The 26,072-nt window shown below is 42.3% G+C and overlaps 2 protein-coding genes across 2 annotated transcripts; one reads left to right on the top strand and one right to left on the bottom strand.

Moving 5' to 3' along the window:
• The first annotated feature begins 1,533 nt into the window (after positions 1-1,533).
• On the top strand, positions 1,534-7,285 carry mmd (monocyte to macrophage differentiation-associated). The gene is made up of 7 exons (XM_069165555.1): positions 1,534-1,920; positions 2,956-3,037; positions 3,278-3,438; positions 3,917-3,991; positions 4,089-4,190; positions 4,714-4,783; positions 5,660-7,285. The coding sequence occupies exons 1-7, from the start codon at positions 1,895-1,897 to the stop codon at positions 5,861-5,863; spliced, it is 720 nt and encodes a 239-aa protein (XP_069021656.1). The 5' UTR covers positions 1,534-1,894; the 3' UTR covers positions 5,864-7,285.
• Positions 7,286-9,446: 2,161 nt separating this feature from the next.
• On the bottom strand, positions 9,447-19,077 carry hlfa (HLF transcription factor, PAR bZIP family member a). The gene is made up of 4 exons (XM_069165554.1): positions 18,641-19,077; positions 17,135-17,512; positions 12,145-12,359; positions 9,447-11,637 (listed from the first exon to the last, which is right to left on the bottom strand). Exons 1-4 carry the CDS (start codon positions 18,753-18,755, stop codon positions 11,422-11,424), a joined length of 924 nt encoding a protein of 307 aa, XP_069021655.1. The 5' UTR covers positions 18,756-19,077; the 3' UTR covers positions 9,447-11,421.
• Between the last annotated feature and the right edge of the window lie 6,995 nt (positions 19,078-26,072).

Raw genomic sequence — 26,072 nt, forward strand, 5'->3', positions numbered from 1 at the left:
AAACACCCCCACCCCCACACCACCACCACCACCACCCTCCAACGTGGACAATGAGCTCTTTCTCTTCATCTGGATCAATCCTATTCTCTGCTGCCACAAAGGCCTTTATTGAACAGGCTGGTGCACCGTTCTTCTTTGATGTGCAACTTTTTCTTTGTAAATTCCAACAGAATATTGTGTGTGTGTGTGTGTGTGTGTGTGTGTGTGTGTGTGTGTGTGTGTGTCACTTCGCAGCATCGCTCTCTCATTTCTGCCTTTATTATTAATTATTCCAATAATCTGTCATAAATCCTGCAGGAAGTTGTCACTTTAGCATCTTTAATTAATCACAGACTGACGTTTTTAATGTTACATCCTCCATCTGAGGAGGACATCTTGTATCACAGCTTTGACAAGGAGGTTTTGTTGAGCAGATTTCACTGTGCCTATAAAAATCTGACAAACATGACACTTAACATATTTAGCAAAAATACTATTTGTTTATTTTATTCCCTTTTAGGAGGACGTTAACACAGTGTTAAGTAGAACCACAAATCCTCTGATTCCTATTTAAGCCGTTAACTACGATTGAATATCAAATAGTCTCTGTAATGTCAGTTTTCATACAGCATTTCATTTAAATGAAGTTTTTAATTAAATGACAGAGAGCACAGCGAGGGGATCATTCAAAGTGCTTTCAGCTTTTGCATTTCAACAAATTAAACAGTTTAAATTCAGCACTTTATAGTCAATAAATCTCCATTTCTCAGTTACAAATGTTAAAATAATTAATGAGCATTAGTTTGATTCAATTCTAATCATCCTTCAGATTAGTTTTCACAAGTTTTAAGAGTATCAGAAAGGTATTAATTATTGTCCAGATGTGCAGCTGATCTTTTTCAAGAGGTCAAAGGTCCAACAATCCCTGGGTTTAGCCTTCCTGATAAACTAAGAGCTTTAAAAAAAAAAAAAAAAAAAAATGCAAGCGTCATGATGAAGGAGGACGGACACCAGACTCAGATGTTTTCAGACATGGCAACCCAGAAATGTGTCATATCAACGACTTATAACTGATCTATGAAGCAAATCGTTTATAGCAACATGTTTAAGAAGACAGTTTGTTACATGTGATTACTTTGGTCTTCGAGTTAGGAGACCCATTTTGCCAAATAATGCATTATTAACATGACATAAACGAAAATAATCATGAAACACAACCAATAACAGCCTGGGACAATACAACAAACACAGAGACAGAACAGAGAGCTTAAAGAAAAAAAACAAAGTACAAACAAAGTTGGTTGCAGTTTTTGCTTATTTATTTACAGGTTTGTTTGTTTGTTTGTTTGTTTGTTTCCCCCACGAACAGCCACAATCTCAGCCTTTTTATGCGCAAACCCGACCGTCACGCTCCTCCTCCGTGACTCCGCCTACCTAACCTCTGATTGGCCCGTGCGCCGGCAGCGTTGCTGCTCATTGGTTCCCGCCGTTGTCACTCGGCGTCTCACCACCGGTCGGGCTCGCGGGGGCTCCCAACTGAAATCATTCGTGTTGAGCGGCTCAGCGGGAAGCAGCGCGGCTCGCGCTGGGGGGGGGTCTTTTTTTTTTTTTACGGCTGCCCACCGGTGCTCATGGAGATTTTCTTCGGTTAAAAGACGAGGCAGCGAGTCGGTGTTCTGCTCCAGAATGGTTTTGAGAAAAAGATTAAAATGGTGCCTTTCGTAGTGGCGGTGTTAAAGCTGCCGGTGCCTTGGAGCTGCAGCGAAAGCTAGCTCATGCTAATGCTAGGCCTTCGGTTCCCTTCGGTTTGTTGTTTTATTCTTCGCGTTGGAAAGAAGGCTTTTTGTTCGCTGGCTTCTTTTTTTTTAGTTTTATTTTTCTTTTCTTGGCTCCGTGTGGGTGAAAAAGGCTGAAAATGAAGAGGGTGAACAGCTTCCAGAGGTGGGTGAAATGTCAAAATGGTGTTTTGTTTTGAAGGCAGGCTGAGACTGTTGATGTTTTATAAATGTTCATGAATACCTTTAATAAATCAATAATTACACGCCTTTAAGACAATTTATTAAGAGAGAAGAAGACTAAATCCATTCGGACTGTTGGGATTAAATGAGACATTTTTAAAAACATCACTTATTTGACTTCTTGGATCTTGTGATAAACCAATTTATAGACTTAAAATCAACAAATGAATGATTTCAGCTCTGAATCTTTGTTAACCTGTTGAATATGAAGTATAAATCTATTTTGTTAATGCTTTTATGATTGTCTCAATATAAAACTAATGCACCTCTCTACCTATTAAGGCTAAATATGAATTATTTCCTTGAATCATAAACTCACAACCAGATTAAAATAACCTATTATTATTATTATTATTATTATTGTGTTTTTGCTATTAGTTCAATATCTGCTTCCTTACTTTTCAACTCCATATCTGTGTATTTCTTGCATATACATTTAATGTTTTTATTTCATGTCAAAAAACGGTTTTTTTTAAAATTATTATTCACTAATCAGGTTACTGTTTTAGAAAAGTGCCCCCAATTTTTTTTTTTTAAATGTTGTATGAAATTTTCTTTAAATTTCTCAGTTTCAACATTTGATGTACTTTCTTTGGTCTAATTGGTTTAAAAGAAACAAGAAAAAAAAAGGTTGTTTATTGTGATTTGCAAATCACTGCATTTCATTTCCATTTTACACGGCGTCCCAACTTTTTGATTTTGTTTTTGTTTTTTTGGGGGTGAAACGGGGTTGTTGATTTTTGGGCATCTTAACATGCATGTTGCGTTTTCCTGGTGTAAATGTTTTGTGAAAGCACCTGGAAGTTTTCCAACCTTAAAAAAAAAAAAATCAACATTTTCTCTTGGATAAGCGCTTGTGTTTTGTTTTTGTTTGTTTTTTTCTCCGTTGGACAGAAGCTGCGAGGTGTTTAGCCGGTCTGCTGTCGCCGTTCACGTTTCCGTTTTGTGTTTGTTTCAGGTTTATGAACAGACGGGCCTCCGCTAACTGCCGCTACCAGCCCACCTGCTACGAGCACGCTGCGAACTGCTACACTCATGCGGTGAGTGTCTGGTTTTCTACAGTAGAAAACACATTTCAACGTCATTAAATAAAACAACAACAACACAGTAACTCGGGGGGGGGCTGTTTCACAAAAACTGGATCAGGGATTAAACCGGGATTTTCCAGGTATCGTGGCCTAATTGAGCCTCGGTTTGGTTTCACGTACGTTACCATGGAGATTTAGATGCCGACCTCGTCCGTTTTTTTTGGTCCTGATTTCTCCTCTCGATCTCCGCAGCTCCTCATCGTGCCGGCCATCGTGGGCATGACGCTCCTGTACCGCCTGTCGGACAACGGCTGGGAGAAGATCACGGCCTGGGTGTACGGCATGGGCCTGTGCGCCCTCTTCCTCGTCTCCACCGTGTTCCACATCATCACCTGGAAGAAGAGCCACATGAGGTGAGGTGGTGGTGGTGGTGGGGGTGGGGGGAATATATGCACATTCAAGAAGACAAACGTCAAACCTTCTCAGTTTGTCCGTCACGCTGCGTTCAAGAGACTTGATGTTTTACTCTTCAATTTGAGGATTATATTCTTTCTTCTTTTTTCTTTTTTTTCGGTGTCAGTCTTACAGTTACAGGAGCTCAAACGAATAAACGAGTCTGACGAGTGACACGAAGCGGCACAACAAGAATCTAGTTTTAAGAAGCAAATCTGCGCTGCTGTTGTTGCCGTCGTTTCTTAATCGCGTCGCTAAATTTGAATGCATTTCGGTTTCTGAGCACTCCCTGTTTTGGGTCACGCCTGCTCGTGGAAACGTTAAAACCCGTTGGATTATTTCTTTCTTTTTTTTCCTCCTCCTGTACGAACACGCAAATCGTGTTTTTCTCCACGTCAGCGAGTCACAAACACTTAAAACCCGTCTGGTGTGTTTCAGGTCTGTGGAGCAGTGTTTTCACATGTGTGACAGAGTGGTCATCTACTTCTTCATCGCTGCCTCCTACACACCGTGGTGAGCATCACACGGGGGGAAAATACGCTTCTACTCACGGAGACATGCGGCATTAATAAAAAAATTAAAACAAATTCTTTCTTTCTTCTGGTTTCAGGTTGAACCTGCGTGAACTGGGACCTCTAGCAGCACACATGCGCTGGTTTGTGTGGCTCATGGCTGCTGCTGGAACCGTTTACGTCTTCAACTACCACGAAAAGTGAGTCGGTGTCACATGTGGATCGCAAAGTGTTTGTTTGTGTGAATTTCAAAGCCGAACTGTCACCATTGAATCAGGATCAGCACCACTTTGTAATATTTCTCATAAGACGGTATAATAAAAGACATTTTTAAACATCGTAGCTCAAACAGACTGAACTGAAAGAAGAATCACATGAATCCATTTTAAAATAATACAGCCGTCAAATAAGAGGACCAAGAAAACAAATCAGATTAGCATCAAATGAGACAAATCCTACAAATAAACAACCATTTATATGAATGTCAATACATAATTCACATGAAAGAACTGACTCACCACAGATCCTCCTCCTCCGTTTGAAGCAGGTTCGACAGCTTACATTGTTTTGTGTTCAGTGACATTAACGAGCACCTGAACGCCTCTCGAGTGGAAACATTTGGACGCGCCCGTTACATCATCGTTTTCTACCACCTGTCGCTCTTCTCCTTTTCCCTGAATTTGCATCACCCTGAACATTTTTCTCTCCGTCTGCCTCCAACAGGTATAAACTTGTCGAGCTGGCCTTCTATTTGATGATGGGATTTTTCCCCGCGGTGGTCGTGACGTCGATGGTAACGCCACTTTTTTTTTTTTTAAACACTTAAGTTTGTGTCCTGAAACACCACATCCGCCTCTTCTTCCACCCACAGCAGTTCTGCTGCAGGGTGGAGGTGTGACTTCCTCTTCCCGCCACAGCGTTTAACAGACAAATAAAGGATCCATTTTATTCTTAGAACTTATCGTGATCCTTTTAGATGTGAACAGAAGAGTCTGCTGGTTCGTTTTCAGCTGCCCTCTTGTGGGGACAGTGAATATAACAGCCTTAAGTCCCTTAAATACTATTCGGTGTAAAGCAAGTTTATGTTGCACAAAAAGAAAGCAGGTGGAATAAAAAAAGAAATAAAGTTTTACTTGCGTGCTGGATTGTTGATTGTTGACTGTTAGAAACAACAGAAATCATCAAATCCAAAGGATCAAACTGAGGATGTGCACAGGACGTCATCTGGTGATTGTAGAGGGGCTGCAGCTGGGGGCAGATCAGGGGATTGGGAGCAGGTGAGGTGGGCGGGGCTTACCAGGCTACACGGTATGGAGAGAGATGGTGACCGAGGACCTCTGGTGGACGGAAGGAGCGACAACCAAACAACAGAACGGGGACATGATCGTCCAACACTGGACTCTTTGGGCATCTATTTTACACAAACGATTCTTTACTTGACATCACGGTGGATTTTAAACCGAAGAGATTTAAGATTTAAGGGGTCTATTTCAAATTAAAAGCGCTCGTTTCAAAATAAAAGCTGCACGGTCCAGCTGTGAGCTGCCATTTTGAAGTGACTCTACGATGTCATTCTAAACTACTTTGATGAGCGTCTCTTCCACAAATTACGCTTTTTTTTTTTTTTTTTCCTCACGCTACGTATTGTTTCCTTCTGCGTGTTTTGCAGAGCAACACCGAGGGACTTCACGAGCTGGCGTGCGGCGGCCTCATCTACTGCCTCGGCGTGTTCTTCTTCAAGAGCGACGGCATCATCCCCTTCGCCCACGCCATCTGGCACGTGTTCGTGGCGCTGGCCGCGTCCGTGCACTACTACGCCATCTGGAAATACCTCTACAAGGCTCCCGGCGGCGACGCCCTCCTCCACTCCTGACCGGACGCCTCCCCCCCTCTCCCCCCTCCCCCCGCCGCTCCACGCTGCCCCGTCGACTCCCTCGACTGCAACGACGGCCCATAAAAGTTTACGAACACAACGACCGTGAATTGTTTACTGTTTTCTAACGAGGACAGATCTTTTTCAGCGTCTACTACTTTGAGAGCAGTTTTGTAAAAAAAAAAAAAATAATAATAATAAAACAAGAAAAAAAGGCGGTTTTGACCTTTTACTCTCGGTATCGACCTTCGGCACATTTGCGAGCGTTTGAATGATAAATTTGATAGAAGTCTTTTTTGTATCGCTCGGTGAGTTACATTCCACGTTTGGGGGTCCTTCGGAGATTCGACCCGTCTCAGCCGATTTCAACATATCGATCGAGCGAGGTGCTACGAGTCAGCTCTCATCAGTGAAGTGAATTTTTCAGACGCCGAGTGTCGATTTTAACGGCTGAATTTCAGGAAAACCGCTTTTCTTTCGTTGAACTCAAGAAGCCAAAGGGCTCCGATGTCGACGTTTGCCAAAGTGAAGTCGCTTCAAATGGCAAAATTCGATTCAAAATCAGGAGCTAATCGATCAAAGAACAAGTAAGATATTAATCTTAACCTCACGTTTGATGCCAACTCACGACACTGTACCAAAAATGTTTCTCTTCGATCCCGTTATCAAGTCGCTGATTTAAATTTAAAGTGTGAAGTCAGGTTTTTTTTTTATTTAGTTTGTAAGAAAGAAAACAAGTTTTTTTTTTTTTTTTTTCTTCCTGTTTTTCTTTCTTGAATCGAAACGATCTTTGAGTGATTTTGATCTGATCTGGGTTTGCACTTTTTTTTTTTTTTCTTTGTCTGATGCATGCTTCCTGCTTTCTGTTCCTTCCTGGTCGGCACGCAGCGCCCCCTGCTGGTGCACCGACGGGATCTTTCGACATTTCAGAGTGAGAAATTTGAAACGAGAAAATCAGTGTGACGAAATGCAGTTTTTCCACTTTATTTGTAAAGTGAACAGTTGTGTGTGTGTGTGTGTGTGTGTGTGTGTGTGTGTGTGTGTGTGAGCGTTGTGCTGTAGTCCGGTGTTATATTTCCACCAGTGTCCTCTGTCTGTGTCGGGTCCTATTATTTTTTTCTCTCTGTTGGTTTTGTAAAACTTGCTCCTGATTCCCGACCTTTCGTTGCTTCTCCTCGTAGGACTTTTTTTTTTTTGAACTGTGACTCTTGTTGAAACTTCTTTAACCACTCTTGTTTTGTAATGTTTGTATCTTCTGTCTTTGTTCTGTTGATGACTGGCCTTTCGCAAGGAAAACAAACAAAAAAAACGTTTGCTTGCTTTGTTCTGCTCCGTTGGCTGTTCATGGTGCTGCATATAGGAAAAAAACTGGACTTCTAAATATCACCTTTCTAATGTGACCATAAAAATGATGATACCTAACGTCCACGCCTCCAGACAACATCCTTATTCCTTTTTCAAATTCAATTTGCAGCCACAATTAAGACTCATTTCCTGAAACCACGATCTTCCTTGAAGGACAGTTGTTGTTGTTTTTTTCCAGGAATTAGACGACGACCCAGAAGGTCTTTTAAAACCTTCTGGCTTCAGCAGCGAGCGGTTACGCTGCAGTCTGGCTATCATTAAATTCAGTTGTTCAATATCTCAGTGAAGAATATAGAAGTATTCTTTATCGATAAGATGTTTTGTTTTTATTTTTTTAAACAGTTTTGAAAGCAAATTTCTTCGTACGAACTGAGAATAAAATTTACAAACAAGTGTAGGAAAAAAAACAAGACACGGCGTAAAAGAATTGGGATTTTTTTATTAGACACTACAAATTACAGAGACAGAGGCCGAGGGCTGAACAGCACGAATAAATGTTCCACATCCGTTCATGTGACAAACGAGACCGAGCACTCTCTCTACTCTCTGAAACAGTCTGTTGGTGTTGCCATGAATACAATGGTTACAAGTCTGTTGCAATGTCCAAAATTAATCAAAATAAAAAAACAAAATTAAGTAATTAATCGAATATATATATGTATATATATGTATATCGATTTTTGATGCACTAAGAAGCCCTTCAGTGCAGATCTGAACCTATCCGAGCGGCGGTGGGATGAAAACTTTACATTGCTGAGAGACCGGGGAACAGTCAGTGTATTCAAGGCACTGGAATAGACTCAAAGTTATGGTTAACATTTCCAGGTGAGGTAGTGAAATCACTCGACAGTGAGGTAATTTTGGGATACACGTGGATTAATTATTGGCTTTTTCCTATATTTATATATAGATATATATCCATATATATCTATATATCTACATAGATATATAGATATATATAGATATATATATTCATGTACGATTTCATAAAAAGATGCTCCACAGATTTGGGGCGGCATCGTTCCAGTCTTCAATCTACGCTGCAAAAAAACCCTCTCGAGTGCAGATGAGATGCAGGAAGAAAAAAAACAAAAAACACCCTCTAAAGCGCTAAAGTTCGCGGTTAGAAAAGAATCCTTTCACATCGCGCACACCTTTGGATCGGATCCGCGACGTTAGATCGGGTCCGGGACCGAGACTGGAATGTACGAGTTTTGTTTTTATGGGGCGGATAAAGGTTTTTCTGATTTTCTGAGTTTGGGGCTGTTTTTGGCTTTAAGTCCCGCGTTTCTCCGAAAAGAAGCGAAAACACACAAAATACAGACTAAAATTTCAACATGTCGCCACAAAATATGGAAGTCCAGAGATGCCATGAATAATAAAAAAAAAAAAATCAGGAACTCCATTTATGAACATGTGCATTAAGTTTAAAGGGAATTTGTTTTGTTTAAAAAATAAAAAAAAAAACACAATTTGAAATGTTAAACAAAAAAATGTATTCAACTGATTTTGTAAATAAAAACAAATAAAAAAGTAGAAAATGTTGCTGCCACATTATTCCAGATGATGATTTTAAACACACATTGACGTGTACTAGAATCAATGAATGGTTTCGCTTTTGGGGAAATTATTTCTTATCTGGAATTAATGTTTATAATCTTTTAAAGATGGTCAAGTGCATTAAATATGAAGCTACAATCAGCCAGCTTAGTTTAGCAGAAAGAAGAAGAAAGCTTTTCTCTGATCTGACCAAAAGTCAAGTCGTCCAAATGGTACAAAAACAACAATTTGTACTGGAGTTTGTTTGAAAGCCTTCATTAAAGAAGAAGAAGAAGAAGAAGAAACAAAAGCTTCCCAGTGTCCATCACTCAGGTTCAGGGACACGCAGCAGGAAGCAGCTATAGATCTCCTTTCCTTCATAGTAACTTCATCCCGTCAAATCGGAAACCAAAACCAAAACTCACAAGCGCGGCAGCAGATGAAAAGCCCGTTTACACCGGACGACTCTTTTAAATTCTGGGATTGTGTCGCGGCGGTTGTGACACCAAATACGGTGAACAAAAAGCGTGTGTTTTATTCCATTTTTTATGGATGTGGGTTCATGAAAAAAGGTGCCTGTATTTACATTCTTCTGAAATGCATTTGGGTTTTTTTTTTTTTTAGCTTCTTTTGGGTTAAAAAAAAAAAATAAAATAAAAAGCCAAAAAGTGGCACCAGCAAGAGTGTAGTCATAATATTTATAATCATAATAATAAAATTAATAAGGATGATAATGATTACAATAATGCCCAGGAGGTTTTGGGTGCTGCTGAATGTCCACTAATCTCTGCAAAAAAACTACCACAATCCTAACCTAATATAGAATATCAAAATACCAATATATGCATTCGTCTTTTGAGTTTATATACTTGTATTCTTTAATAAATGTTTTTTCTGGATCTGTTATGCCTTTAAAATACATAGTTCAGTAATGTATAGGAAAAATACTGTACAAAAAGAACAACTTATAGGTTAGGTTCATATAAACATATCTCTTGTAACCAATATATCATCTGTTTGCGAATCGTTTTGGTCTGCAGTAAACAAAATGATCGGGGTGAACCACAGTATTGGACAACACCATCCAACTTGTTTTTGTTTGTCAACATCTTTTACATTCATACAGCCATCTCGAAAAAAAAAAGAAAACAAAGAAGGCGAACATAGAGCTACGTAGAAGAGACTACAGACGTCTGTATTGAGTTCTAAAATAAAAACACTCGTATTAAATCATGCTACGTTCAACAGAAGCAAAAAATAATTATCAACAACTTTACGAAAAAGAAAAAAGGTCATAACAGGAGAGAGAAGTAGCTTTTTCGTTCTGTGACGGAAATCATGCTTAAATCGGAAAAAAGGAGGCTAAACAACAACGATGTCAAGAGTAGCATTAATACTAACAATTATATCAACAATATATATATATATATATATATATATATATATATATATATATATACATACATACATACATATATATCTATATATATACATACATATATATCTATATACATATATATACATACATATATACGTATATATATATACATGTATATATATATATATAAAAAAACAACAATCTTCCATCTGAGAAAATAAAAGGTAGATAAATATGAGGCGGCGGAAACGTTTGAGTGGAAACCGGAGCAGATTGTGAGAGACGCAGTTTAGTGCAGAAGTTAACTACGCTTAGCTAACGGAGGGGAGCTCTGAAGATACGAAGTGGTTCGAAAAGGGGCGGAGCCAGGAGAGAGTGGGTGGGGGAGGAGCATGTAGTGATGTCAGTTTAGCTGTGGACAGGAATTATTGCTCAGTGTCCGATGACGGAAAAAAAAACAAAAGAAAAACAAATCTACACCACGGGGGGTTTTTTTTTGTTGTTTTGTTTGTTTTTGTTTTAAATAGCGAAGAAGTCCGGAGATGAGGAGCATTTAAAACGCTGGGAGGGTTGGACAACGGGAAAAATACAACATCGAGAAAAAGAGTACAAAAAACAAAACAAAAATTGCTGCTAATAGAAGAAAATCTTTTACGGGGTGGGGAGGGGGGGGGTTAAAAACAAACAACAAACAGGATTCAGGACTCGTGGACACATCACGGAGACACGAAGAAAAGAAGGGACACTAACAGTTTACACGCTTGATCTCACGTGTAAAATATATATATATATATATTTTATATATAACCGGTATGAAAGTGAACAACAAAACAGCATGGCATCGTTTCTGAAAAAGTGGAAGGTAGCAGAGGGGGAGGGGAGGTTGGCTCATTAAAACTCCTCACAGTACATTAAAAAGTGGGAAGTATACATGTGTAAATATATGTATATATTTATCTGTGGATACCGTATATATATTTGATTTTTTTTTTTTTAGTCAAAACGATGTGAACGAAGAAAAAAAAAATACAAATAAAGGAGGAAACGGACGAGTCGAAGCTTATGATAGAAAATGACAGTTATAATAACCAGAATCATACAGGTGTGTCTTGGTGGGGGGGCGGGGGAGGGGGGGGCAGTGCCATCAAAAGAGACACATTGTCCTTCAAACTCGAGGGAGGAGGAGGAGGAGGAGGAAGTGGGGTGTTTCTTTGGGGAGTGGGTGTTTGATGGGCAGGTGGAGGAGGTGGAGGTGGAGGTGTAGGTGGAGGGAGGCTCACAGCGGCCCGTGCCGGGCCTCGTATTTGGCCACAACGTTCTTGCAGCGGCCCAGCTCCTTCCTCAAGTCCGCCACCTCCATCCGGAGGGCGGCGTTCTCCTTCTCCAGGAAGCCGGCCCGGATGGCGATCTGGTTCTCCTTCAGCCGCCGGGCGTCCCGCGACCGCTTAGCCGCCACGTTGTTCTTTCTGCGCCGGGCCCAGTACCGGTCATCCTGCAAGGGGGAGGAGGGAGGGGGGGGGCAACAGGCGGGTTAGAAAACACCGATCCATCATCAAACTCATGCTTTTATTTTGACATTCTTGTTTTCACATGCATGTTGTTTTAATTATTTTTATGGAGTCATATTATTGAGATGGAAGTGGATTTTTTTTTTTTTTTTTTTTTTTAAATGTGCAGAACATTTAAAATCCTGCTTTTATTCTTTTGTTCTTCAATTTGACTGTTTTTTTTGTTTTTTTATGAAATCTGCCAGATGTTTTTGTTGATGTCGCTTTATTTTTTTGGAGTTTTCTAGAAGAAAGAAGTCTGGGATTCATTTCAGGGCAGTAATTCAAACTTTAGCCTCAATTCTTTTTTACTTGTTCTTTGATCACATAGTTTCTGATCCAACAACAATTTGGGTGAATTTTAGACCACGAGCTTTTTATTTAACGGTTTCAATCAAATAACCCCCCCCCCTTCTCCCCCCCTCCTCCCCACTACTGGAGCATCAGGTCACCTTCAGGTCTTCGGGGATGAAGACCTTGCGGGCCTTTTTGATCATGGGCTGCGGCTTCAGCTCCTCGGCGGAGAACTTGCGTTTCCTCGGGTCGAACATCTCCTGGCCCGGCACGCTGGACAGAGCCAGGTCCGCCGGGTCGGGCTCGTAGGCCATGGGGACCTGAATGGACTCCGGGTCGATGGGGCTGGGAGTGTCCCGGGCCGGGGGCAGTGCTGCGAAAGGGGGGACAATTTGTTTTTTTGTTTTTTAAAACCAAACATTTAGCTGCCACCTGACGAAAAAAAAGGTGTGTAGAGTGTCATCGGGGAACCGTCGGTGGTTCTGGCGGGAACGGCACTATTAAAGTCCGGACTGGCGCCTCCGTGGGAGGTAATGGGTTACGCAACATGGTGAGAGAGTCCTCACGGAGCTGGACGGGGGAACGGGGGAGGGGGGGAGTGGGAAGCGGTGGGACGCTCAAGAGAGAGGAAATGAATTTGCGCCTCCTCTGACCAGCAGGGGGAGCTGTCACACAAGCTTTTAAAAAGCACCCTAACAACCTGTCCTATCTTCAGACTGTCAGCCACTCCCGTCAGCTGACTTCCCACCACAGGGGTTTTTTTGTGTTATCTCGAGGTGAAGTCCTGCAGGGTTGTTTTTCTAATTGATCCGAGGCGTAAACGGGACAATCGGTGATCCATTTCATCGGCGCTCCTTTGTACGGACCGACACTTGAACTCAGCTCGGAGTTCAGAGCGCTTCACACATCGTGACCCACACTTTTTTGCACTTGTGACAGCCGGTCGGCGCTGCAGACATCAGAACATCAGAAACACACCCGGACGTTTGTGTGCATCAGGAGGCACCGTCCTCCCCACAGGAAGTGACATCACAGCGCAGATTTCTCAGATTAAAATAAAAACACCGAGTTGTTTGTTTGGGAAAAAAAACAACTGTTAAATCGGGTGATTATCACCTCGTAAAAAGTGAGCGGAAAACAAGAACTTTCTCACATCGGCTTCGCAACATCTGGACGCCTTCAGCCTGATGTTGATGTTTCATGTTGATCTTTGATTCATTTTAAAAGAACATTTCAACAGGGTTGTTCCTTTAAAAACACTTCTTTAAATTGAGTGCTGCACAAGGGCTCAAAAATAATGTAAACAAAAGCTACACGTGCGATTTAGACGATAAAATGTAAGAAAACAGAAAATTGATGTTTTGAGTCGTAATATTCAACATTTAAAAGGTTCTTTGGGTTAATTTCTGATCAGTCTATTAAACTTTAATAAGCTTTAAAAGAAAAGCTTGTTTGGGCTGAAGCGAATAATCACAGGACGTTTTTATTTTTTTTTTTACTCTGCAGGAGGTAATTTGTCCGTAAGCCGAGACATGAATAGCCCAACTTAACCGCCCCACCATTCAGAAAGCGAGCGCTGCCGGAGACCAAGCTCCTTACGACCTAAACCCGGTGTCCGTCAGAACCGCCTCGCCCTAATCACCTTTACGAGTAACTCTGATCTCACTCATTATCCGCGTTACGGCACCGTGCAGCGACCTGAAACTAAGGGACCGCACATTCCAGAGTGACAGGAAGTAGTGCCTCCTCCTCCTCTTCTTCTCCACACACACACACACACACACACACACACACACACACACACACACACACACACACACACACACCGAACAGGACGTCTAAAATTAACAAGCCAGGAAAGGTAGTCCAGACCTGACATACAAAAAAAAAAAAAAAAAAAAAGCTGCAAGAATCAAACAAACAGGGGATCCTCTCTTTTATTTTGAAAGGGCAGAGCGAGTGTTTTTTTTTCGGTGTCACGCTACGTGTTTGCATCACGCGGCGCTGGGAGCATTTTTTTTTAGGGATAAACAAGAGCTTCTGAACTCTGAACTGGGCGTGACACCGAACAACAACTTCTTCCTCTCCCAGAGTTTGCTTTGGAGGTTAAAGGGCAAAAAAAAATGTTTTTGGTACTTTGCCAGAAATACTTAAGATGATATATTAATCCGCCGCTGAAAAATAGTCCCCCAACAAACCCTTTAAAAAAAAAAGTCCCCTTGTGGGATTAATAAAGTAACTATCTATTTCAACCTCGTACTTGGGACGTCGTTCCTGCAGATGAAGAGACACTAACAGAAGATGACATTAAACGGATCTCTCATGACTGAGATTCACGACACATTCAAGCTCCTTTAAGAGTCGCCGATATTGTTTTCTCGTCGAGCTGCCTTTCATTGACTAACGAGCAGGAATGCACCGCGGCACACCCTCCGACTGACACCCCCCCACCTCCAACCCCCACCCCCCGTTTGGCCCCCTGCCAGCAGAGGCACCACCCGGCAAAACCCCCTGACCCAAGAACCCTGAACGACCAGAGAACAAACGTCTTTGGTTTGTTTTTTTGCTCTTGATAACATTTAGTTATCAGCTGCTTGTGTGGAGCGCAGCAGCACTGTGGTGTGTTGTTGTTGTCTGTGGTGGTGGAAGGTGGTGGTGGTGGTGGTAGGGGTGGTAGGTGGTGGTAGTGGTAGGTGGTGGTGGAAGTTGTAGGTGTTGGTGGTAGTTGGTGGAAGATGGTGGTGGCGGTAGGTGGTGGTGGTGGTAGGGGGTGGAAGATGGTGGTAGGCGGTAGGTGGTGGTGGTGGTAGGTGGTAGTGGTACTGGTGGTGCAGGTGGTGGTGGTGTAAGTGGTGGTGGTATGAGGTGGTGTAAGTGGTGGTGGTATGAGGTGGTGCAGGTGTAAGTGGTGGTGTAGCTGGTTAGACTAGACCGACTCGCTGAGCTGGAACAATGTGGCACGTGACAACAGCACACCGGAGTCCATGTGATCTCTGCAGGGTACAAGCTGTGCTTTGGCTCCGAGTCCAGGGATGTGTGTCGGAGCCGAGGCCCAGTGAGGGGAGGGGGAGGGGGAGGGGGAGGGAGAGGGGGAAGGAGAGGGAGGGAGGGAGGGAGGGAGGGAGGAAGGGAGAGGGAGGGAGGGAGGGAGAAGCAAGCAGGTTCATGCTGTGACAAGCTCCTGTTTGCAGCTCGCAGCGCTGCACACGGCGCCTGCATGTGTCCGTCACATGGACCGGCACGCTGCGGGAAACCCCACGTTCATGTGACACACACACACACACACACACACACACACACACACACACACACACACACACACACACACACACACACACGGTGTCCATGGAAGAGCTGAATAATTTCATATTATGAGTTTTCGGAGAAGTTTCTTCTTTCATGTCTCTGGACCATAAAAACATCGTCACCTTCAATTCTGGAAGCCGTGAAAAACCCGTTTTTCGACACCAATTTTTATTTTGGGGTGACATTTTCCGACTAAAAACATAATTAATCTTTCCGACGTCTTCGGTGAGGCCGAAGCTTTCTGGGCTTCTTCCCCTCGTCCGTGTAGAAAATCATTAAACCATTAAACTGTTGTCAAATCTAACGAGGAACCGACATTAACGAATGATTAACTTTCAGAAAAGAACAGCTGTAAACTGGGACTGGAGGACGTGACCTCACTCACACACACACACACACACACACACACACACACACACACACACACACACACACACACACACACAGGGCCATTTGTGTTTTATTCTAACTATTCAATTGTACATTTATACCTTTTATTTAAATGCACTTTGGGCTGCAGATGTGTTTGTTTGGTAAAACTGGCCTGAATTATTGTGTGTGTGTGTGTGTGTGTGTGTGTGTGTGTGTCTCCTTCGGGAGAGGAAGTTATGGACGATTTCACCCAGAAGACGTGCAACAGGATCGAACCGGTTTCACGTAATCAGGCCGAGTCGATCGCCAACCATCCTCCGTCTCTGATCGCAGATAGGATCAATAAACGGGTGATTAACACACACACACACACACACACACACACACACACACACACACACACACATCCTCTTTCAGCGTGAAGTAAAAAAAAATTCCCTCAGTTTATGCTTACAGTGAAGGTCGGCCCGTTTAAAAAATAACAAAAAAAACCTATTTAAATCGTCCCGGTGGTGTTTGGTGGATTGAAAAAAAACCCAAACAAAACCAAAACGCCCCCAAACATAAATCACGCAGCAGCTTTAACACCGAGCTGCACCGTCTCAGCGCTCTCGGTCTAAATACCAACCGCCTGCTTCACGTCAGCTCGTGGCAATAAAACCATTTCCTGTTATGAAAAAGCTGAATATCACATGAGTCCAACTTCCTCTTCTTAACATGTTTTCATGGGAAAAAAAAAAAAGAAAGGAGAATGTCAATAAACAGCAGCCTAAAAATAAATAAATAATAATAAATTTTAAAAAAAAGCCTGTAAATTCATTAAAAATTAAATCACTCGAGTCGAAACACTGCGGGACAAAATGATAAATTAAGCTCGAGCAGAATGCAAGCGGCTTAAATAAGTAATTGCCGAAACCCTGCAGGGAATTATTGGGAAGTTTTACAGACGAAAAAAAAAGTGAAACTGAAGATTTACCACCGAAACGCAGAAACGTTTAGAAAACTGGACTTTTTTTTCTTTTTTGGGGACGTGAACCGGTTCTCTGGGAGTCTAAAAGTCCAGTTTCAGGGCTGTAAAAACCAGGCTGACGTGTGTCAGCGTGGATCTAACCAGCAGAGGATTAAGGAGGGGGAGGGAGGGGAGGGTGTGTGTGTGTGTGGGGGGGGGGGGGGGTCACTACGACGCGATGCCTTCAGGGACTCAAAACCGCAGGAACTGGTTGTGTATCTGCATCTCATCTCGGGTGGTTGACGGTTACTCGAATGGTGGAGAGAGAGTGTGTGTGTGTGTGTGTGTGTGTGTGTGTGTGTGTGTGTGTGTGTGTGTGTGTGTGTGTGTGTGGCAGGTGAGCAAACAGCAGAGCCCCCCCCCCCCCCTCCTCCCTCCACCAGCTGACATTTGAGCCCACGCGTGCAGGTGTGTTTTTCAGGCGCCCGTCAGTCCGCACGCCGACACGTGTGCGTCCTCACCTGCTGTGCCGGGGTTCTGCAGGCAGGTCTGAGGCGCCATGGCGGCGTGGACCGAGGTGGTGGCGCGGCTGCTGAGGTCCACGACGGAGGGCGCGGGAGGGGCGGGAGGCGGGGCCTGCTGCAGGGGAGGCTGCGGCTGCTGCGGCGGCGGCGGCGGCTGGGCCGTCCGAGAGGCCTGGTCGCTCTGGGCCGTGTTGGCGGGAATGCCGTTCTCCGACAGGAACTCCTCCAGGTCCATGTACTCCAGCTGAAAGTTGTCCCCGTCGTAGGGCAGCGTCTTGTCCCACAGCGTCGGGCCGAGGAAGGCCGACTGCGGGTGGCTGCCGGCGCCGCTCTCATCGTCCAGCTTCTTCTCTTTCTCCTTGTCTTTGCCGAACCCTGCGGGAAGTGCGCACCATTTCATTTTCTGAGTTAATTTCAAAAAACAACAAGGACATCTCATTATCTGTCCCCACTGTGGAAGCGAGACCACGGGTCAGCGCATGGGTATAAATAGAAAGTTAAAAAAAACTTTAAAAAAAAAAAAGGTAAAAAGAAATTGAAATACTAATTTTTTTTTCTTTTTTCTGGAAACTATTCTCTACCAGAGGTTTAAAAAAAAAAAACCACTCATAAACATCAGTTAATTATTTCTGAAGGTACATTTGTGCCATTTTCCAATAACAGTGAGCTAAATCAAAACTCTTTTCACTTCAAGTGCACTTAAGCGGAGCCTAAAGTCTAAGCTGAGTCTATTTTTAACCTTGGGACAAATAAAACCGAAGAGATCTACGTGGTTAACTGCTGAAATATGTTGTTATTTGTGCGAACTGACCCCTTAGAGGTTAAAAAAATAAAAGTAGGTCTCCATTCATGTTCAAGTGATCTAATGACACTCAGTACACTCACGTATACAAACACAGGGAGTTACTGCAAAACATTCACAACAGCTTGAGAGCAGGAAAAAGACGCCCTCTACCGACAGCTGACGGTATCACTAATATCAATCCCAATTGAAAGACGCTTTAAAGGTTATAAACGGCGCCTGGCAGCTAAATAAATAACAAAAATAAAAAAAGCGCAGTCACAATAATAACACACGCTATTTAAGTCTGTATTTTGCAAATTTAGGGATTAAGTTTGCGCTAAAATAGCTCGTGGGCACTGAGCTGAAGTTCACGTGAACCTGTCAGTCAACTTAACATTCAGCCGAGACAAACAGCTTTCTGTTTTCACGATCTGTGCCGCTCCTCGACTCAATGACATTACATTGTTTCTGTTTTTGACAAAGATCGCAGAATGTGTACGAGGGGTCACTCCGGTGGATTTCTGCTGACCCGCGTCCTTCGCTGCGCTTAAAGCTGTCAAATCCACACAACGACAATAACAAGCAGCAAAAGAGTGCGACAGACAACCGCCGTCGAAAAGCAGAGTGTGTGCGTGTGTGTGTGTGTGTGTGTGTGTGTGTGTGTGTCTACCGTGCAGGACAAGTTTTATCCGTTAAAAAAAAAACAACCAAAAACGTACCTTCATCGTGATGGAAAGGCAGCTTCAGCGGGTTTTCCAGCAGCGACTTCAGCACGCCGTGAGTCGGCGGCAGGAAAGTTGAGTTTATAGAAAGAGGTCTGGCCATTTTCTCCATATGTCTTCAAGGGCAGTTGGAGAACAAATCTCGCAAAGACTGAATTCCCCCCCCCCGCAACGCACGCACACGCACGCACAGAAAAAAAAAAAAAAAAAAAAAAAATGACGCGTCCAAACTCGCTGACCGGCGCGTGGAGTATCCGCGCGAGGTGAGCGCAACAGACGCCGGGGCTCGGAGGGGGAAGACGGGCACTCCGCGCGGCAGCAGCAGCAAACAGCAGCAGCAGGACGGCGAGCGGCTTTGGCTGGCTGGCTGGCTGTCTGTCGTCGGAGCTGGCTGGCAACTAGCTGGAGGAGGAGGAGGAGGAGGGAGCGGAGCTTCTACACCCCTCCATCCATGTGCGGAGACGGAGGCCGGTGACGTCAAAGCATCGCGGTGTGTTCAGGTGGCGTGGGGAAAGAAAAATCAACTTTCGCCTGATTGCAGCGAGCGAGCTTGGAAGCGTGCTGTCTTCACTGACCGTCGGAAATACTCAGATCATTTTACGAAGATAAAAAAAATAAATAACAAAACCACAGTTTCAAAATACTCAATTGCAAGTAAAAGCCCTACTTTCAAAATCGTTATGGAAAAAAAAGGAAAAAAAAAAAAAAAAAGTACTTTGAATGCAGTCGTGACAGGCTATATCATATTTTGACATTATTATATTGTTACTGATATAATAATGTGTAATTTCCCTCCAATTTAAGAGTCTGGGAATGTGTAGAAAATGATCAGGAGTCATGAGGTAAATCATGGGAGCTCTAATAAAATGAAATATATTTTCGGATCTTGTAAAAAAAATTGAATAAATTGATTTATTTAAATGAATGCTGCAAAGTTTAGAGGGGAAATCAATCTTTTAAACATTAAAACATGCTTTTTTTGTGGTAATTTGTCAGATGGTTGCGAAACCAGGGATTTAGTCTTGAAAAATGCATCATATTTTATGTTAAAAAAAAAAAAAATTGTTGTTGTTTTTTAATAAATTCATAAAATGAATACAAGCAACACACCATGGATTTATGGGATGGAGCTGGGAAGGTGGTCACAAACGGCTCCTTTGAACCATAGAGGATTAAATCCAGCCGTATACCAACCAGCGTTGGGGGTTCTTGTTGTTCCTCGTGCTTTTCTGTCAAATCATACGGACTCGTGAAAGATTTACAGCCGACGTTTCGCTCAACCGATTGACAGCGTAATTTATGCTCGCCTGTTAAGACACATCCATCATACCTGTTGTACACTTACCAGATGTTTTCATTTTTCAGTTGCTCTCGTGTAATTTTTTGGCACTTACAGCACCCGCTAGGTGTTTAGAGCCCGTATGTCAACATTTAAAAGTGAGTTTTTTGTTTTGTGTTTTTCTAGCCCGACCAAAAAAAGCATTACAGAAACCAGAGGAGTACTCGTAGAGCGCAGACCTCTTTTTACGAAACCACAGCTTAAATACGTCTGGATGTATTTCCAAAACTATTTTGAATGATGTCGGTGTAAATCTCACATCTCAGCTGTTGTTCCGGTTCTGGTTCTGCTTGCTTGTGTTTTAAGTTTGAGCGTGAAAATGTGAAAACTCCATTTTAATAGGAAGAAACCTCGAAACAGAACCAGACTCAGAGGCGTCAAGTTTCAGGAAAATCTGGTTGGTAGTTTTTCCGTAAACCTGCTGGCAAAACAAACAAAACACACCAAACCTTCTCGGCCGAGGTAATTCACGCTGAAGGCGAGCTCCTCTGAAAACACACTTTGTTTCGACACCGCCCATGAAAGCAGCCCCTGTTGCTTTCTTTTGGTTTGGATCAAATACGTTTGTTTTCAACTCGTACCGGTCTGTCACCATTTTCCTCGGACCAAAGCCAGACTTCAAACTTTCCAAATAAAACTCCTTCGGATGCAAAATTCTGCACTCAACAAGTCAGAAACCAGCGTCCTTCTCTTCATGAATAAAAGGAGCTTCATTTCGTGACAGTGACACCACATGAGCACGGTTTCTCCCCTCAGATAGCCCCGGGTTCAAATCCAAACAGTTTAAAGTGTTTGCATACCGTGTGAAGTATTTTGTGTCAAACATGTTGAAAAATGATCTCCTGAGAGCCGCCGCTGCATTCGGCCGTAAATCTGAGCGACAGAGTGTAGAGCGTAGCGAAGTATGATGTGAATCTAAACTTGACCTATTTTCAGCCAATGGGTGTTGTCTGCCTGCAATTCTATCCGTGCAGGCCGCGAACACATGGAAACTCATGCTTTCTAAGTGTAGTAGTGGCTGAGTCATGGTTGAAACTCCTCGCTACTGCTCTGCTCTGCCTGCTTGTTTGTTTTTAATCGTTGGACTGCATCATGAGCAACAAAACAACAGCTCCTGAACAACCGGAGAATAACAAGCTGCAGATGAAAACAAGATATATGACCAAAAAAAAAAGGCTCATGAAAAGACATGAAGGCGAGGATTAGGAGCAGACAGCAGGGGCGAATCCCTTTCTGTAAACCTATCCATAACAAACAGGAGTCTTGTTTCTGTATTTTAATCGACTGTCCTTGGGCTCCGTGTGGACGTGTTAAACTGTCTGATCATCTGGAAGCTGTCTCATTGGCCCCAAGGACATTTGCCATTCATGATCCAGACACTGCTCTTTGTTAAATATTCAACTAAATACAGCAAAGCAGCTCGCTGCTTCGATGACTCAGTTTCTACAGTTCAGCCCGAAGCTGCAACCCTGAACTGTTAGGGAAAAAAACGAATGGATAAAAGGAGAATAACTGAGCCGACGGTAGCCGGGCAGAACGAGGTTACGTGTTCTGTATGTATAGATGGAGACATGGCAGCACAGAGTGAGTCCTGTGTGCAGGTTTGTATGTTAAACAGCTCAAAGGATTGACCTGCTGCTGGTGTGTCACGTACTTCTACCTGGGGACAAAAACGTTGATCTCTACCAGGTTAGACATTCATTTAAGGGTGGACAGAAAACTTTTTTTTTTTTAGGGCTGGGATTGTGCATGTTCTGGTTATTCAAAGGTGCAAAAGGTCGAGGCAGATGGCCACCTGCCTCAGAGCCTGGTTCCTGTTAAAAGAGTTTTTCCTTCCATCTATCGCTAGTAAGGGAACCTAGTTGAATTGATGGGTTTCTTTTGCTAATGTTCATTACACTATTAAGTGCCTTGAGATCATTGTTGTTGTGATTTAGCGCTATATAAATACAATTTTAATTGAAAGCACGCTAACAGGCAATACCACGTGCAAATCGGTGTCGAAGTACCACTGCGCACCTCAAGGGGGCGATCGTGAGTCACCGTAGCGTCCGGTCAGCCTCAGTTCAACATGAGAGGAAGAAGAAGTAGCTATTCTGAACTCTTGTTATAACGAATGGAACGGTTATCGCAACGATGGCTTAAAATAGACGCAAAAATAAGTTAACTGTTTGTTTGTACGCAGTTCGGAGCATTTCGAGTAGCTGTAACTTAAAAAAGATACCGAACTGAAGATGACAAAGGGCGGGTGGGTCTGTCGCTGTTAGTCATATACATATACTGCCATATATATATATATATACACACACACACCATATATGGTATATGTATATGGGCTTTAGGTATGAGGACATGTTGGTCCTATATAGGGCTTTTTCATTTTTTTCTATTTTTTTTTTACTAATAATACAAATAACAATGAATGCTAAAATAGCATCCCATAATGTTCCCTACAAGCTCTGATAAAAAAAATAAAAAAAACAACACAATTTTTGCAGTCATTCAAGAAAATTCCTGCAAAGTTTACAGTAAAAAAAAAAAAAAAAATCTCCCATCAGAATGTTTCAAAGTACGGTTTTGTGACTTTTATAACTCTTTATGTAACTTGTAAAAATATTTCCTTTATCTGCACAGAAAATGTCAGAATAAAACAAATATCTGGAAATCTGAACATCTAACCCTGTTGTCCTCTGTTAAACTGTGTAATCCCCTCTGCTTCCACACACGAGTCTTTGTAGTCCGCTGTCACAGTTCAAAATCACATTTTCACTGGGCTCAAGTTCTTTGAATTAATCTTTTTATGTGTCCTTGACTAACTCCGCGGTGATTCAGGAGCACGCTGCTCCGTTCAGCTGACCGCTCTCACACAACACGCGTTTTGTTCGGCTTGTACATCACAAATTTTCCTTCTGCCAGAGTTTTTCTCACAGTTTTAACAGCACTTAATATTCATGCACAGAGTGCACGAGGACAGAGAGGCAGATGTTCACCTGCAGCCGATAGGTGCCCATGTGACCTATTGGTAAATGGAGGAGGACCTTTTATCCTTTGTCCTCACAGCTGCTCTCCATCACTCATCTGTCTTTTACGAGAAGACATTTTTGGTTTTGTTGCTGCATGACAAAAAAAACTGTTTTGCCTCGAGTGAATTCTTGAAAATGTCAAACTGATTTGACACCTAAAGGCTTATTGTTATTGTTCCACGGGACGAAAAAAAATCCTGACCCATATTGATGACATCTATGTAAGTTATATCAGTTATAATAGAGATCATGATGTCTCCGAATCAATGCATTGATGTATTCCTGATGGTAAACGCTCGCACATCCACGGCTGACTCAGATCGCATGCGGGAACAAGTTTGCCTTCAGGAATTCTTTTCTAACACACATCCAAAACCCCTTTTTCCTCTTTCTCCAACTCTTTCTGGCAGACGATGAACTTCGCGGCCAATTTTAACGCTTTTACAATCACATTAATTCATATACTCGACTCTACGCTGGTGTGATTGGCTCAAGCGGAAGGAGACATCTGATTGGCTACGGATGATTCAGTGCTGGGAAGAATGTGTTCATGACTCGAGATGTGTGTTCAAAAAACACACAAGAGAAAACATAAAACATATGCAAACATATGTTAATTCAAATTTTAAATACTTTTAAATACATATATTTGTGGATTTCTATTACATTTATTGAGAAGAAGACATTTATATACAACATTAATACTTTTGTCTGCATTGATAAATATGTTTGTGATGAAATTAAGTTACATATAAATCCTGACATACATCTGTAAAGTGTACTCATTGATTATGATACTGATCTGTCTCCATATAGATGGAAGCGATTTAGGCAAAATAAAACCCTTAGTGCTAAATTGCTGCAGTTGCTAAAAATCATACTCTAAAAAAATCACACTCCGTCTCGGAGTCACAACTTAGTGAAATCTGAACTCAAAGACAAGATACACATATTTTTACATTCATAACAATTTACAGTTCCCAACGTTAAAATAATCTCTGATGTCCATTGTGAATAATCGTCCAGAAATTATAGAAAAAAAAAAAGAAGTGTGTTCCTTGTCACCCCAGAATTTGGCTTTACATCTGTGGGTACCTTTGCAAACAGGAACTCCTCATAACTAATTGGGTAAATTTAAATGGCGGCAATCTTGCAAAATGCAAAAAAATTGGCTTAAACAAAAACATACTAATACACTGACTCCACAGCAACATTTCGCCTCCCCTAGTCCCAGGAAGTTAAGTTTCCAGTTCATTTGCTTATTAGTCAAATCCAACATCCAAAAGAAGAATCATCACACATATGAGTTGGGAGCAGGAATTTAAGGGTTTACCCCGAACGAGCCGTCTAAAATACCTTTCTGTTATTGGAATTGCGTGACAAGGAACAAGAAAAATGGCCCCATTGACTAAAAACACATAAAAGTATGCGGACAAGTGTCACATGATATTTATTATCACAGCACATCACTGCTAAAAAAAACAAAAAAGAAATGAACTACAAGACCTTTGTTATTTCATGACAACATAAACTGGCAAAAAAACAAAAAAAAACAAGTGTGTGTAAGAAATGAAAATCCCCAAAGCTGCACCCCTGACCCGACGCCATAAACAGGTCAAGCAGCATCGGACACCAAACATTTGATATTCTTTTTTCAGTTCTTGAGAAATGAGATAACAGAAGGAGGAGGGGAAGTGACTAAGCTTCATGAAATATACACCAGAATAATCCAGCAGCTCGGAGGCTCTGAGCCTGCTGTTGCTGCCGCTGAAATGATTCTGAATCTGCACCGAAACTATTCCTGTTACATAACACTTATCGAAAGCAATTACACCGAGCGGGGCGGTTATCCGTCGCTCGTTAAAAAATTTCCCCTGGGGGATTAATAAAGTAAATACCTACCTACCTACCTACCTACCTTAACGGCAGCGTGACGAGTTCGAATCTACACGGCACACAGTGTTCAGTCAGACCTTTATCTCGGGCCTTTCTGATGCTGCTTGCAGAGTATTTGCCTTTTTTTTTTTTTTTTGTATTCTGCAGGTTTTCAGGACTAATTTAGAAAGTGAAGTCAGAGGGAGGAAGATCGGTCTATTTTTTTTATTTTTTTTTACATACATTCACAATGTTGCGTATTCGTTGTAGAAATTAGAAAACGACAGCGCTCGTAAATAATCAAATTATCATTTAACAGCGAAACATAAAATGAACAATGAAGTGTTGATCCTGCGATAAACACTGCGACCAGAACGACCTCCTCAATTATGGCTCGTCTTAAAATCAGGTGCGTAACTCGGGATAAAGCGGAACGCCCGGCTCGATCGCGTCGGACCTCGCTGATTCTCCCTGCAGCCAGCCGGGGATCCACAATCTGGTAGAAAGCCTGGAAGTGTATAAGCGTAAAAAATGATGTTATAGGATCAGATAAGTTGCCCTGGATTTTTTTTTTTTTGGATATTACGTGCATACAAGGCAACTGGAAGCAGAGACTCAGAACCTGAGCTCGCAGATAAAGATCAGCATCAGCAGACGGCAACGGCGGTGACGTCATCGACGGCGATTCGAGGACAAAGCGACTCTTATTGAGCTCTCCGCTCTCACACGGTTTTGCAGTTTACTGCAGTTGGAGATTTACTACTGAAATGAACTGTAGTTTCATAGAAACAGTGGGCGCTTAATTTAAGAGAGAAGTTCAACAAAAAACTCCCAATTCTCACTTTCCACTACAATTTGCTCGCTGTAGTAATCTGCAGATAAGTAGCTCAATAATTGGTTGAAACACTGTCTGCAGCCAAATTATTCATGTTCCCAGCTGACTCGTTTTAAAGGTTTGTTTGTTATATATATTTTTTAATTATTTTGTGCTCATAGAGAAGCTGAAAAAAAATATATCTACTTCCAAACTCTTTGTATTTTCAGCTCCACGTACACGTCGCTGAAATGAGCACGTTCATCCCAACGAACGGTCCCGTTTCAAACATTTTGAGGTTGAACAAACTCACTCGCTCGTTCTGTTGCGACACGTCTCGTATTAACGACTCCTCATGAAAGCTTTCCTCGTTCTGTT

Source organism: Embiotoca jacksoni, unplaced genomic scaffold (genome assembly GCF_022577435.1).
Source record: "Embiotoca jacksoni isolate LCO1_2020_lvr unplaced genomic scaffold, fEmbJac1.0.p SCAF_34, whole genome shotgun sequence".
Lineage (NCBI taxonomy): Eukaryota > Metazoa > Chordata > Actinopteri > Embiotocidae > Embiotoca > Embiotoca jacksoni.

What these genes read in the sequence shown, in the direction of transcription:
- mmd (XM_069165555.1), top strand. Translation starts at nt 1,895, where the DNA reads ATGAAGAGGGTGAACAGCTTCCAGAG. An exon ending in CGAACTGCTACACTCATGCG is followed by an intron (nt 3,038 to 3,277) that starts GTGAGTGTCTGG and finishes CGATCTCCGCAG; the next exon opens with CTCCTCATCGTGCCGGCCAT. An exon ending in GTCTTCAACTACCACGAAAA is followed by an intron (nt 4,191 to 4,713) that starts GTGAGTCGGTGT and finishes TGCCTCCAACAG; the next exon opens with GTATAAACTTGTCGAGCTGG.
- hlfa (XM_069165554.1), bottom strand. Translation starts at nt 18,755, where the DNA reads ATGGAGAAAATGGCCAGACCTCTTTCTATAAACTCAACTTTCCTGCCG. An exon ending in GCCTTTCCATCACGATGAAG is followed by an intron (nt 17,513 to 18,640) that starts GTACGTTTTTGG and finishes CACTTCCCGCAG; the next exon opens with GGTTCGGCAAAGACAAGGAG. An exon ending in TCATCCCCGAAGACCTGAAG is followed by an intron (nt 11,638 to 12,144) that starts GTGACCTGATGC and finishes TCCCCCTTGCAG; the next exon opens with GATGACCGGTACTGGGCCCG.